At 42.1% G+C, this 12,947-nt stretch overlaps 2 protein-coding genes and 1 long non-coding RNA gene across 4 annotated transcripts in view; 2 read left to right on the top strand and 1 right to left on the bottom strand.

The window, feature by feature from the left end:
• Positions 1-11,980, top strand: part of LOC122871907 (NLR family CARD domain-containing protein 3-like) — a 752,187-nt gene extending 740,207 nt beyond the window's left edge. Inside the window, exons 1-9 of one of the 2 annotated variants that reach the window (XM_044187493.1) lie at positions 44-1,625; positions 1,738-1,871; positions 3,805-3,909; positions 4,696-4,774; positions 4,937-5,165; positions 5,276-7,073; positions 7,161-7,334; positions 11,043-11,089; positions 11,244-11,980. In XM_044187493.1, the coding sequence (XP_044043428.1) occupies positions 3,842-3,909; positions 4,696-4,774; positions 4,937-5,165; positions 5,276-7,073; positions 7,161-7,334; positions 11,043-11,089; positions 11,244-11,818 (2,970 nt within the window). In that variant the 5' untranslated portion in view covers positions 44-1,625; positions 1,738-1,871; positions 3,805-3,841 and the 3' untranslated portion in view covers positions 11,819-11,980. Of the gene's footprint in view, positions 1,626-1,737; positions 1,872-1,919; positions 1,935-3,804; positions 3,910-4,695; positions 4,775-4,936; positions 5,166-5,275; positions 7,074-7,160; positions 7,335-11,042; positions 11,090-11,243 lie in introns of those variants that run through there. The other variant, XM_044187494.1, reaches the window with a different exon arrangement.
• LOC122872014 lies at positions 10,330-11,042 on the top strand. The gene is made up of 2 exons (XR_006376975.1): positions 10,330-10,534; positions 10,804-11,042. It is a non-coding gene; the product is annotated as an uncharacterized LOC122872014 (long non-coding RNA).
• A 615-nt stretch (positions 11,981-12,595) lies between the features above and the next one.
• The window catches only part of LOC122871995 (mid1-interacting protein 1-B-like), a 2,183-nt gene continuing 1,831 nt past the window's right edge, over positions 12,596-12,947 (bottom strand). Inside the window, exon 1 of the mRNA XM_044187656.1 lies at positions 12,596-12,947. This exon is cut by the window's right edge and continues 1,831 nt beyond it. The gene's annotated coding sequence lies outside the window, so the exon portion shown is untranslated.

Genomic DNA, 12,947 nt, shown 5'->3' with positions numbered 1-12,947 from the left:
AACATTTTCATGCTCACGGTTGTACATGAAAACTGAGCTGATCCTAAAGACTGTTATTATATTTGGTCAATTATTTTCACATAAAAATAAAACAGATTTTTGGTCTTTTCCTTTCATTCCTGGACTTCATGAAGAAGAAAAGATTGTTTAATATGACCATTAATCTTCTCAGTGATTTTCAAAGATTCCTAATTTGTAAATTGTTGTAAACTTGTTCCACTTCCAGAATGAGAACAGTTCAGTTTGAGCCTTTTATTTGCATTTGATTTAAACAAACAGGAAGTAACACCACTCAGTGCTTTTGAATTAATCAGCGGTGCAATCAATAAGAATAAAGCTCGTCTAGATTTGGTTTTCATGCATCTTTATTTTTTCACGCGCGCTGTTTCTAGTTTTATTTCCTGTTTAAATGTTGTCGAATGATGAAGATGTTTTTCTTACTTTGCTTGTGTTTTGGCTGTGAGTCACGGTCACGTGCCTCTCTGGGTGTTTCCTGTTCAAAGTTTACTTTCACTTTCTCTGAACGTCGTGTCGCAGATAGTTTTCTCCTCTGAAGCTGCAGCTGAAGGTAATGTAACCCGTCTGAAGTGTTTGACTCGTTAACACAAGCTGTCGGCAGCTTAGTTCCACAGAAACAGCAGAAAGCTGCCGCTCGACGCTTCATTTTAACTCCGTTTAACTGAGTTTCACTGGAAACTCGGGACGAAGGAGGCCAAACAGCCGCCATTACTGTTACAAATCTCCGCCATGTTGTGTCAAGCTGTTAGGCTCGTCGCTTCAGTTTAACTGGAAACTGTATTTTTGAATTGAATATTTCTGCTGCTTTATACTTCTGCTCTGTATCTGCCTATATTTGACTGTTTACTTCACTACGTGTTGTTACTTTTCAGATTCAGATTCACTATTAAACATTCAACTTCCTCAAAGTGTATAAAACAGTTCAAAGTGGCTCCACCTCAGCCAGCTACAACACAGAGTTGTAGTTACACATCAGTGACACAATAATAAAGTAATAATATAACAGTGACAGCAGCCGTTCAGATACACTTTGGTCTCAGAGATGAAGTAGAATATTTGTTGCTGCCACATTAGTTTGTCTGAAGTTCAGCTTCGCCTCTGTGGACTTTGGGCTCCTTATCGAGGTTGAAGGTTCAGCTTTATTGTCTTTATACAACACAGGATGGCTCAATACAATACAGCTGTAGCTCCTCCACACTACACACACAGAACAGGTCTGAACAAATATTCACAATATTTTAAATCTGCACTTCACTGCAGCTTCATGACGCCATCTAGTGGCCTGATAGTAGAAGTCCAGCAGCTGATGGCAGCTTCCTCTGCCTCACTGCTGTCTGACTGCATTCAGCTGACACTGATATGAAACAGAAAGTAACAGCCAATCACTGGAGGAGCAGCTGATCTTCTTACAGGAGAAATGATGGAAAGGAGGATTTCAGTTGATGTGCAGATGAAGGATTTGTGTTTCCTCTCCAGATCAAAGTGTGTGTGAGCTGATGTGGATGTGAGTTCAGCAGCATGAATCAGTGTGAGGACAGAGAGGAGGGAGCCCCTCCCTCTAAAACCAGTCTGTGTGGGGAACATGGCAGCCAGACCAGAGCTCAGAGGTGAGATGAGGATCTCTAACTGTCCATGACTCTTCTCCATGTCAGAGCTCAGCACTCAGATCACTGCACCATCATTATTCACACTCAAAGCTCTGTGTGTGTTGTGTTCAAGGCCAGAGCAGCAGAGACCAGACTCTGCTGGACCTGGACCTGGACCTGGACCTGAGCCCAGCTGTGTGTCCTTCAGGAGCAACCAGTCCATGGAGCCACCGCTATTTTCAAAGGACCAGCTTCACCACTGACAGATTCAGCATGATTTTAAATGTCAGAACATTACAAAACATGTGAAAGACATGTCTCTGACAGACAGTAAGTAGTTGTCAGCATTCAAAGTGTTGGACAGTCTGACCTAAAATGTTCATATTTCCCATCCTCATGTTGCTCACTGCTGATGTTTGTCCTCATTAAGTCCAGTCTGACCAGTTGTCCTTATAATGTTCCTGTTCTCCTAGAGTGATGATGATGAAGGTCATGATGAAGGTCAGATGAAGATTAGTATTAAAGGACAGGTTCAGGTGTTTTCCAGTCTGTCCCTAAACAACACTGACGTGCCCACATGTACACTGAAAGAGTTGTTGGTGGCTGGAACTGGTCCTCCTGTGCACACTGGCCCTGAACAGATCTCTTCCTCATGTGATTTCAATGGAAGTGGTGGAGGACAGAATCCACAGTCCTGGTTCTGTGGAAAAACACATTGTAAAGTTCAGCTGAGGATAATATGAGGCTTCAGCAGTCTGACTTACACAAATCAAGTGGGGATCTTCCAAAGTGTCTTTAGTCTGAAACTGCTCTTTGAATTTTGTCCTAAAAAGCTTCACCTACCAAAGTCTGTAAATAACAGTCAGGATATTTGTGATGAGTCTAGTAATGCAAACGTTAGAATACAGGCCAACAGTGTCGCTGCTGACGGACCCCACAGTTCAGTTTGTTATCTGTCAGTAACAGTAAAATCTGCTCAGAGATCAGGACATTTAGTCCTGGTTTGGTCCAATATTTTATAGGAAAATGAAGCGATGATACACAGACTGAAATCATTCAGCTTCATGTTTTATTGAACTTTGGTGTGTTGATCCTTTTCTTGCTGATAGCTGCTAGTTTCTCCAGCAGCTTCTGAGTCTGAAGACTAAAAAGTGATTTTCCATCCCTGTTGTACAGGATCTATGGGAGACCAGCTTCTTATTTCCCTCCTCATGTTGTTGATACAAGAAATTAAAACTTCAAAACAAAACTAGTAAAAAGAACGACATTCGATACCACGGCAAAAATATGCAAAAGTCCTAGGCACACAAAATAGGTATATATATATTACCTATTATATATAATAGATAATTGTTTCCTTTTTTTTTAAATTAACAACCTGCACACAGTGCTGGTACAGAAAAAGTCACTGAACCAACACATTTGTAATAATGTTAACAGTAATTAACATTAGGAATAAGGTAGTTGTATTTATCATTTTTACAACACAGGGTTGTACGAGATTTGCTTTATTATTATTATTCATGAATGTTTTCCTCACTTGTAGGCCGACACATTCTTTATGTCGTATTAGATCTTTGTGTCTCTAATGTTGCTTCAGTTGTAAACACAGTAGGTACAGTGGTCTCTGTGGGTTTCCCCTTATAAATACATACAGTGGACAGTTAGGAGAAGCAGACAGGACCAGCACGGGAGCTAAGCAATGCACTGCTGTGGACGGGAGCCGAAACTAAACAGATTTTAGCCCCCTAAAAGAAGGCCCACCTAAAAAAATATCAGTTTAAGTGTACGCTGTATTTAGAATAATTTCACTGCCTTACCTTGCCGTCAGACAGCCCTTTCCTACGGGAACCTGAAGCCTTAGATCTTCAACCATAGCAACTATCACAGAGAGTCTGAGGAAACACAGCTGCTTTCTTATTGATGCTGCTGATGGAAGAACTCAGATGTCTGAGTGTTGACAATCAGACAGCTGCTCAGTTTGCTTTGTTTCCTACAACATGAGAGAACTGTTTCTACATTGATTCACTCTGCAGTGCCTTTAAGAAACGTTGTGTTTCAGTGGTGGAAAACAGTTCTGCTGGATGGCCGGACAAAACAACCAGCAAACTGTTTTCAGTCAAATGTCTCCACAACACACTGTTCGTCTGTGTTCTGGGTGCAGTGCAGATTATATACTGTGTTTATGTGTTTCTATCAGGAGGAAGCTGGAAAAACCAGAACCCAGCTGTGTGTCCATGAAGAGTGACAGGTCCATGGGTCGTCCTATAGGCTTCAAAGATGGACGTCACTCTGCTGATCAAAGGTGAGGATTTAAAACTGATACTAAAAACTAAACAGTGTGTTTGTATCAGATTCTCAGTTGTGAGATCTCCAGTTTTTAAACCTTTACTGACTTATGTGGAAGTTCTCTGAGCACCAATGTTCTCTTTCAGCAGCAGCTGCCTCACACTCACACAGTCAAACACATTCCCAGTGGGAGCTGCCCAGTACAACCAGTCTGATACAACCAGACACTGAGCAGCTCCACTGGAGGGCCTTTGCTCAGGTGATGTTAGCAGTGTACACTGAGGGAGAGTCAAGTTTTAGTCACTCACACACAGAGTCACGAGTCGATCTTCAATCAGGCGGGATTTAATATCAGCTGAGGAGTAGTACGAGGAATACTCACAGATCCAAGAAAAGCTGAATGTATATATACACCATTCTAGACACTGACCTTTAACCTTAGTTGGGGCCCTTCTTGGTTACCTTCAAAATATATTTATCTTACTTTCCTGGACAACAAAGACACATCTGGAAACTCTTTTTCATCTGGGACGCTGTCCTTTACGTTTCCTCATAACATGTCATTCCTAACCCTTCCTATTGAGATATTGTAGATAAACATACTCTAAACTATAACTTCAACAAATGCAGACTGGACTGTTGATTCACAGTGGGATCAGCAGTACGACCACCACTTTAATGTAAGGGAAAACCATCTGATTCAATGTTGTAATCAACACTTTAACTCAAAGGACCTTCAGCTCATGTTTGTCTCTGTGTGGACAGACATAATGTGAGCTAATTCTTCATGATTCCTCCACAGAGTCGACCAGGAGAGCTCAGAGGTTCCCAGTGGTCAGTCTGCCCAGCAGCATCAAACACACCTGGACTCCATATTTATGGTCTGTACATGTACAACAACTACTTTTACATCTATTCTGTTCACAATAATCTCCACGCTGCACTTTTTAGACCAGTGGATTGTCAGTCTGTCCAACATGGATCTGATGTTTGGTTCCATGATTTTAGTTTGATTGTTTCATTCATATAATATTCTGTTCCAGCTGCTGGAGGAGAACATTGTCACTTTTGTGAAGAACGAACTGAAGAAGATGCAGACGGTTCTGAGATCAGATTACCCAGAATGCTTAGAGAGTCAGAGGGAGGATGAGGAGGTGTTGGACGGTGATGAGGAAGAGCAGAGGAGGAGCAGCAGAGAGGCATTTCTGAAGATCACACTGCACTTCCTGAGGAGAATGAAGCAGGAGGAGCTGGCTGACTGTCTGCAGAGCAGTAAGAGGATTTCTTTAAAGATTTAACATGCTGGATAAACGGGACATTTACTGATGTCTCAAGAGATGGAGGGAAATATTATTGATCTGATTTTATGTGTGTTTATTCAGGAAGTCATTCTGGAGTTTGTCAGCGTAAACTTAAATCTAACCTGAAGCAGAAGTTCCAGTGTGTGTTTGAGGGGATCGCTAAAGCAGGAAACCCAACCCTTCTGAACCAGATCTACACAGAGCTCTACATCACAGAGGGAGGGACAGCAGAGGTCAATGATGAACATGAGGTCAGACAGATTGAAACAGCATCCAGGAAACCAGACAGACCAGAAACAACAATCAGACAAGAAGACATCTTTAAACCCTCACCTGGAAGAGATGAACCAATCAGAACGGTGATGACAAAGGGAGTGGCTGGCATTGGGAAAACAGTCCTAACACAGAAGTTCACTCTGGACTGGGCTGAAGACAAAGCCAACCAGGACATACACTTCACATTTCCATTCACTTTCAGAGAGCTGAATGTGCTGAAAGAGGAAAAGTACAGCTTGGTGGAACTTGTTCATCACTTCTTTACTGAAACCAAAGAAGCAGGAATCTGCAGGTTTGAAGAGTTCCAGGTTTTGTTCATCTTAGACGGTCTGGATGAGTGTCGACTTCCTCTGGACTTCCACAACACTAAAATCTTGACAGATGCTACAAAGTCCACCTCAGTGGATGTGCTGCTGACAAACCTCATCAGGGGGAACCTGCTTCCCTCTGCTCGCCTCTGGATAACCACACGACCTGCAGCAGCCAATCAGATCCCTCCTGAGTGTGTTGGCATGGTGACAGAGGTCAGAGGGTTCACTGACCCACAGAAGGAGGAGTACTTCAGGAAGAGATTCACAGATGAGGATCAGGCCAGCAGAATCATCTCCCACATCAAGACCTCACGAAGCCTCCACATCATGTGCCACATCCCAGTCTTCTGCTGGATCACTGCTACAGTTCTGGAGGATGTGTTGAAGACCAGAGAGGGAGGAGAGCTGCCCAAGACCCTGACTGAGATGTACATCCACTTCCTGGTGGTTCAGTCCAAACTGAAGAACATCAAGTATGATGGAGGAGCTGAGACGGATCCACACTGGACTCCAGAGAGCAGGAAGATGATTGAGTCTCTGGGAAAACTGGCTTTTGAGCAGCTGCAGAAAGGCAACCTGATCTTCTATGAATCAGACCTGACAGAGTGTGGCATCGATATCAGAGCAGCCTCAGTGTACTCAGGAGTGTTCACACAGATCTTTAGAGAGGAGAGAGGGCTGTACCAGGACAAGGTGTTCTGCTTCGTCCATCTGAGCGTTCAGGAGTTTCTGGCTGCTCTTCATGTCCATCTGACATTCATCAGCTCTGGTGTCAATCTGATGTCAGAAGAACAAACAACTTCCTGGTGGTCTAATTTATTTAAAGACAATCTAAAATTTCTACACCAGAGTGCTGTGGACAAGGCCTTACAAAGTCCAAATGGACACCTGGACTTGTTCCTCCGCTTCCTCCTGGGACTTTCACTGCAGACCAATCAGACTCTCCTACGAGGCCTGCTGAAAAAGACAGGAAGTGTCTCAAAAAACAGTCAGGAAACAGTCGAGTACATCAAGAAGAAGATCGAAGAGACTCCCTCTGCAGAGAAAAGCATCAATCTGTTCCACTGTCTGAATGAACTGAATGATCGTTCTCTAGTGGATCAGATCCAACAGTCTCTGAGTTCAGGAAGTCTCTCCACAGATGAACTGTCTCCTGCTCAGTGGTCAGCTCTGGTCTTCATCTTACTGTCATCAGGAAAAGATCTGGATGTGTTTGACCTGAAGAAATACTCTGTTTCAGAGGAGGCTCTTCTGAGGCTGCTGCCAGTGGTCAAAGCCTCCAACAAAGCTCTGTAAGTAGATACAAAGTGGGATTTATTCATGAACAGGAGAAAGAAATTAAAAACTACTTACTTGTTTCCTTACTGTTGTCTCTCCAGACTGAGTGTCTGTAACCTCTCAGAGAGAAGCTGTGAAGCTCTGTCCTCGGTTCTCAGCTCCCAGTCCTCTAGTCTGAGAGAGCTGGACCTGAGTAACAACAACCTGCAGGATTCAGGAGTGAAGCTGCTGACGGCTGGACTGGAGAGTCCACATTGTAAACTGGAAACTCTCAGGTCAGATTAAGTCACAGTTTGTCTCAATGTTTAAAAATGATTTCTCTAAGCTCCATTTCATCACGTTTCCTGAATCTCTTCTGTCAGGATTTCAAATTTCACAGTACAGAAAGTCTCTGAATTTTCCAATTTTTTTTGCACTAATTGAGGTTCACGTATTGTACAGCATGAAATATGAATTCTGAGTGAGACAGAGAGCATTATTGTTGTTTCGAAATCATTATATGATATTATCATTTCATGTTTTTTTACTGATTCAGTCACGTTTCCAACATGTTCAGAGTAAAACTGCAAAGTAAAAAAATCTCTTCTGTCAGGATTTCAAGTTATTTCTCCAAATTTCAAGCTCCACTTAATTTCACAGAGCTGCTAGCATGGCTGTATCCTCTTTAACATTTAGATCATAATGTCATGGTTACTGTTGAATCCCTGATTCAGTCACTGTATTTATTTATTAATTTATTTGGAGAGTCTCCTCTTGTATCTGTCGGACGCAGCAGGACCCTCAGATGATCTGCCATGTGTGTTGTTTTGTGTGTTTGCAGGTTGTCAGGCTGTCTGATCACAGAGGAAGGCTGTGCTTCTCTGGCCTCAGCTCTGAGCTCCAACCCCTCCCATCTGAGAGAGCTGGACCTGAGCTACAATCATCCAGGAGACTCAGGAGTGAAGCTGCTGTCTGCTGGACTGGAGGATCCACACTGGAGACTGGACACTCTCAGGTATGAAGAGGCCTGCTGCAGCCACAGACAGTCAGTCTGATAGAAGAGGTCTTTTTGGTTAAAGGTGGATATGAGAGTTACATGAACAATCACACATGTAGGAAGCCTTTTTCCTTTGCTCAGAACAGAAACACTGGTTGAACGTAAAAAGGGGATATTTGTGTAGGAGGTCTCCAAGGAGAACATCTCCAGGAACAAACTTGCCTGTTGGTAATAATTTATGCAGTTTGGACAGATTATTTTTTTGCGGAATATATTTTTTTGCCCTCTTCATCGAATCTATTTCATCTCAGGGTTCAGAGAGGTTCAGGACATGGTTATAATAATAATAATAATAATAATAATAATAATAATAATCTTTATTTATAGACCAAAATCCATATTACAAAGTCCGTCACAAAGGCAGCAAAAGAAAACACAAGTCATAAAACCATCTGGTTTTAAAAGAAAACGTAAAAAACAAGAAAAACATCTTTAACTAAGTAAAAGACAAAGAAGAAAATGAAAACTCTAGTAAAATCAGGAAAGGCTCTCTGATTAACGTATGTTATAAGAAGGGACCTAAAAGAGATCACTGACTCAGCCGACCTGATTTCCTCGGGCCGGCTGTTAGAACAATTGTATGTAATTTAGTTTATGAAATAATAACATATGAAATTTGCAGACACTGAGTCGCTCTTCTAGTTCTTGGGAACTTCCGGGACTTTGATATTAAAAGATTTACACACGAAAGAGTCATGACGACTTCTCCCAGATATATGGTAATTTATTCACCATATTTACACTGATAACGAGAAGATAAAGATAACACATGATGCACAGTCACATATGGGATATGAGGAGAACATAAACGATTAAAGCTACGTTGGTTTGTTTAGTCAAAACATTTAGATTTTTAATGATTTTTCATTATATAATAATAGTATAAAAACACTAAAAATGTGGTTAACTGGGAACTGGCCCGCTGCAGGGAGTCCGGTCAGTACTTAACCAGAGATGTCTGACGATCCAGGAATGTTTGTTGAGAAACCAGATGAATGACAAATTGAACATGAAGTTGAATGTGGTTCTGAAATATAAGCAAATAATAAAGAAAGTACATTAATAGGCATCAGTATAATTAAACAATTACACAGGCCGCAGTATATCGGTGTACGTAGAATTTACATTTCTCTACAGGCAACAGATCGGCATTCGACCATCAATGTTACCACTAGCATTATTTACCGAAGCTGTTGTGGCCGCCAGCGTACAGAACAATATAAACAAGAGTTCCCTTCATTTCCATGTAATAAAGGCTGAGGTAGAATTGGCATAGACGGCATGCTAACATAATGCACATTAACACAAACTGAGAATTAGCCACACCAGTTACAACTCACTGATCCATTACAGGGCAAAACCGTGATCTGCACCTTTAATAGCTGATCACGTGGCTCCACGTTGCCCCTGGCGACTATAACACAACCCAAATATGAACATATGACTGTAAACTTATAAACCGTCCACCTCTCACTCAAGTGACTGTTTCATTGTAACACAGTCCAGAACTTTCTCCACACAGTAGCAAACTCACGAAGACCCAGAAACCTGGTCTCCAGATAGCCAGGCATTAGACCCGGGACAGCTACGGAATAAGTAGGACTTACGTTTTGGGCCGCACACAGAACTTCAACCAGTCAGAAAACGGGGAAACAGAAGAGTAAAACAGCCTTTCACAGCTGCTGCCGTCCTTCCTCTTCAGCTACCTGAGCGCAGGTGATGAGTGGGAGGGCCCGACGCGCTGACTCTTGACTCTGATTGGTCAGAGTGTGTTCCGGCCTTTTCTACAAACAGCGACTCGTTTAACTGTCGTGAAAACATGTCGGCCAATCACAGGCTCTGAAATAATAATAATTATGGGCGGATTGTTCAGACGTGGACTGTGAAGGTACTCCACCTGTTAGGGACATTTACATATTATCACAAAATGTTAATAATGTAAATGCACAGATTGTGTAGATGTGGATGAGAGTAATGTCATGTCCATGTGTTACGGGTCCCAGGCGTGGCGACCACAATAACAAAAAGAAAAGTCTGTAAAATAAAGGTAGAGTTCACTGCAAGATGAAGGTTCCACCACAAACCTGCAGAGACATGTGAGGACTGTCCATCCTACAGTGCAGTTAGAGGACAGAGGGCAAGCTAGCACACCATCTGCAGATCCTGGTGTGGCTCATCCCAAAAACCAGCAGCTGCAGCAGCATCTACTGGCTTCCCCACACATGCAGGTATAAGCTCTGCTCCTTCAGAGAGAATCTCCTCAGAAACAGGGCAGATACTCACAGAGAGAAGAAACAGGATCCGTCCATCCGAGCTGAGGCATCGGACTGTTTGAATGCCGACCTTCACTGAGGACATTAATGCTGTTCGCTTGAGTTTGGTTCCAGTTCTGTTCTGTGGATTTATTTGCTGTTTTGTTGTTAATTAGTGCAATAAAATGTTTAATTAAAATATTAAACAAAAGAATGGTTTTGTAACAGAAAAAATTCACAAAATTAGGCAGTTATAAGGATTCTCATAAAAACACTGCACATGAAAGGGTTTCCAACACACAAACCGTTCATTTTGGCAAAGTTCTGGTAAAATAAAGGCCTACAAAAAATCCTAAATGAAGAGCCGTTCAGGAGCCGAAAGAGCCGGCTCTCTGAAAAGAGCCGAACTTCCCATCACTGGCGTCTAAAGGGGAACAGGAAGTTGGCCCGCTGCAGGCAACCGGGGGTGCGCGACCACAGAGTCAAAGGTTCCGCTTACTTTGTTCTTTTACTCACCGATATTAACACAGGGCGACATATTATAAATGTACAAATAAAGCTCTTAATTACACAAATTAAAATAAAGAATGGTCTTTTACTCAATAATACCAAATGTGGTCGCACATATTTGGGTGAACCACACATGTCTGCGTGCTGAAAGAGGACGTGCTGGTCTGACCCCCTCCTCCTTTCAGGGTGGAGCCCGGTGGAGTCCGATGGCTGAGACCAGGTCTGAGGAAGTGTAAGTGTGTTTTTACTTTGATTCATGAAAACAAAGCAGCACACATTCAGCCATCTTCAAACTGTGACATCACTCATTCACGTCTCTGATGTCGTCATCAAACAGATGATAGATTAATAACTGCAGCTGTGTTGTGTCTCGTTCTCTCCATCAGATTCCTGTGAACTCACACTCGACACAAACACAGTGAACAGAAAGATCAAACTGTCTGACGACAACAGGAAGGCGACACGTGTGAAGGAGGATCAGCCATATCCTGATCATCCAGACAGGTTTGACTGCTGGGAACAGCTGCTGTGTAGAAATGGTCTGACTGGTCGCTGTTACTGGGAGGTCGAGTGGAGAGGAAGAGTTTATATATCAGTGAGTTACAGAGGAATCAGCAGGAGAGGACGCAGAGAAGACTGTTGGTTTGGAGGGAATGATCAGTCCTGGAGACTGAACTGCTCTGATGATGGTCGTTACTCTGTCTGTCACAATAACAGAGAAACATCCATCTCCTCCTCCTCCTCCTCCTCCTCCTCCTCCTCCTCCTCCTCCTCCTCCTCCATCTCTAACAGAGTAGCAGTGTATGTGGACTGTCCTGCTGGCACTCTGTCCTTCTTCAGAGTCTCCTCTGACACACTGATCCACCTCCACACCTTCAACACCACATTCACTGAACCTCTTTATCCTGGCTTTGGGTTCTGGTCCAGGCCTGGTTCCTCAGTGTCTCTGTGTTCTCTGTAGGAGGGAGAGTCTCCTCCTGTTAGAGAAACACATCAGTTGAGTCTGTACAGGATCACAGCTACAGAAATCTTTCAGGTTATTGTCATAAATTCATCAATGAACTCAAAGTGATTTTCAAAGCTTCTCCATCTAACAGCTGGAAATAAAGCCCAACATTTTCATTTCACTTGTTGATTACTTTTAAGGCTCTTCATGGCTCCAGACTGTATCTTAGACCTTGTAATCCCTTATGAACCTTCACGTAGTCTGAGATCTTCGGGCAGGGGTCTCCTGTCTGCTCCTGAGTCCAGGATGGAAACTAAGGGGGACACCATCACATTTTTATCTGAAAGCAGATCCTGATTTTACCTGAACTGTTTATTTTATTGCTTTTGTGTATTTTATTTCTTTATATTTCTCTTGTTGTTTGTACTTGTTTTGATAAGTGCTCTATGAATAAAGTTTTATTATTATTATTATCACTTGATATTTTGCTGCAGTTATTTAAATCAGTTTAAAATATACGTCCAGCAGCTCTCGGTCTGTTTGGTTTATTTGATCATGAAATTAGAGCTCAGTCTGGTTTAGAAATGACTAAAAACACAGCGACTGTTTCTGCAACAGAATTATTTTTACTGTCACTCCAAAGAAATATATAAAAATATCAAATTAAACTAAAAATAACTTCAATTTACAATTAAATGAACAGAAGATCTGAAGGTAAAAGACACATTTTGAAGTCGAACTTGTTGCTGTAATTATTGAAACGATCTCTGAGAATGAACCAAAACACCAAAATACTCATCAAAAACCTTTAATTGCCAAGCTGGACGTTAAATAGAAAATGCATAGCTCTGTGGACGTAACGTTAATATTTTCACATACAGTATTATTCACACACACAGAGTCCCAAAACCTTTGCAGACATGTCATCGACCACGAAGCTCGGAGTCGATAAAGCTGCAGTTTGTTTTCTATTCAGTTTATCTTCCACTTCAGACAGTTTGTTAACCAGAGCAGAAAAGCTTTTTAAATTCAGGAGAATCTAGCTGAAGTTCTGAATGAGCTTCACATAAACATCAAACTTATTGTTCTTTAAAGGAAAGTAGAAACTGTTTGATCGATCGATTAAGGAAAAATGTTCTCTGAA

This window comes from Siniperca chuatsi, linkage group LG24 (genome assembly GCF_020085105.1).
Source record: "Siniperca chuatsi isolate FFG_IHB_CAS linkage group LG24, ASM2008510v1, whole genome shotgun sequence".
NCBI lineage: Eukaryota > Metazoa > Chordata > Actinopteri > Centrarchiformes > Sinipercidae > Siniperca > Siniperca chuatsi.
The sequence above is the reverse complement of the archived record's forward strand: the minus strand, read 5'-3'. Positions and strand labels throughout refer to the sequence as shown.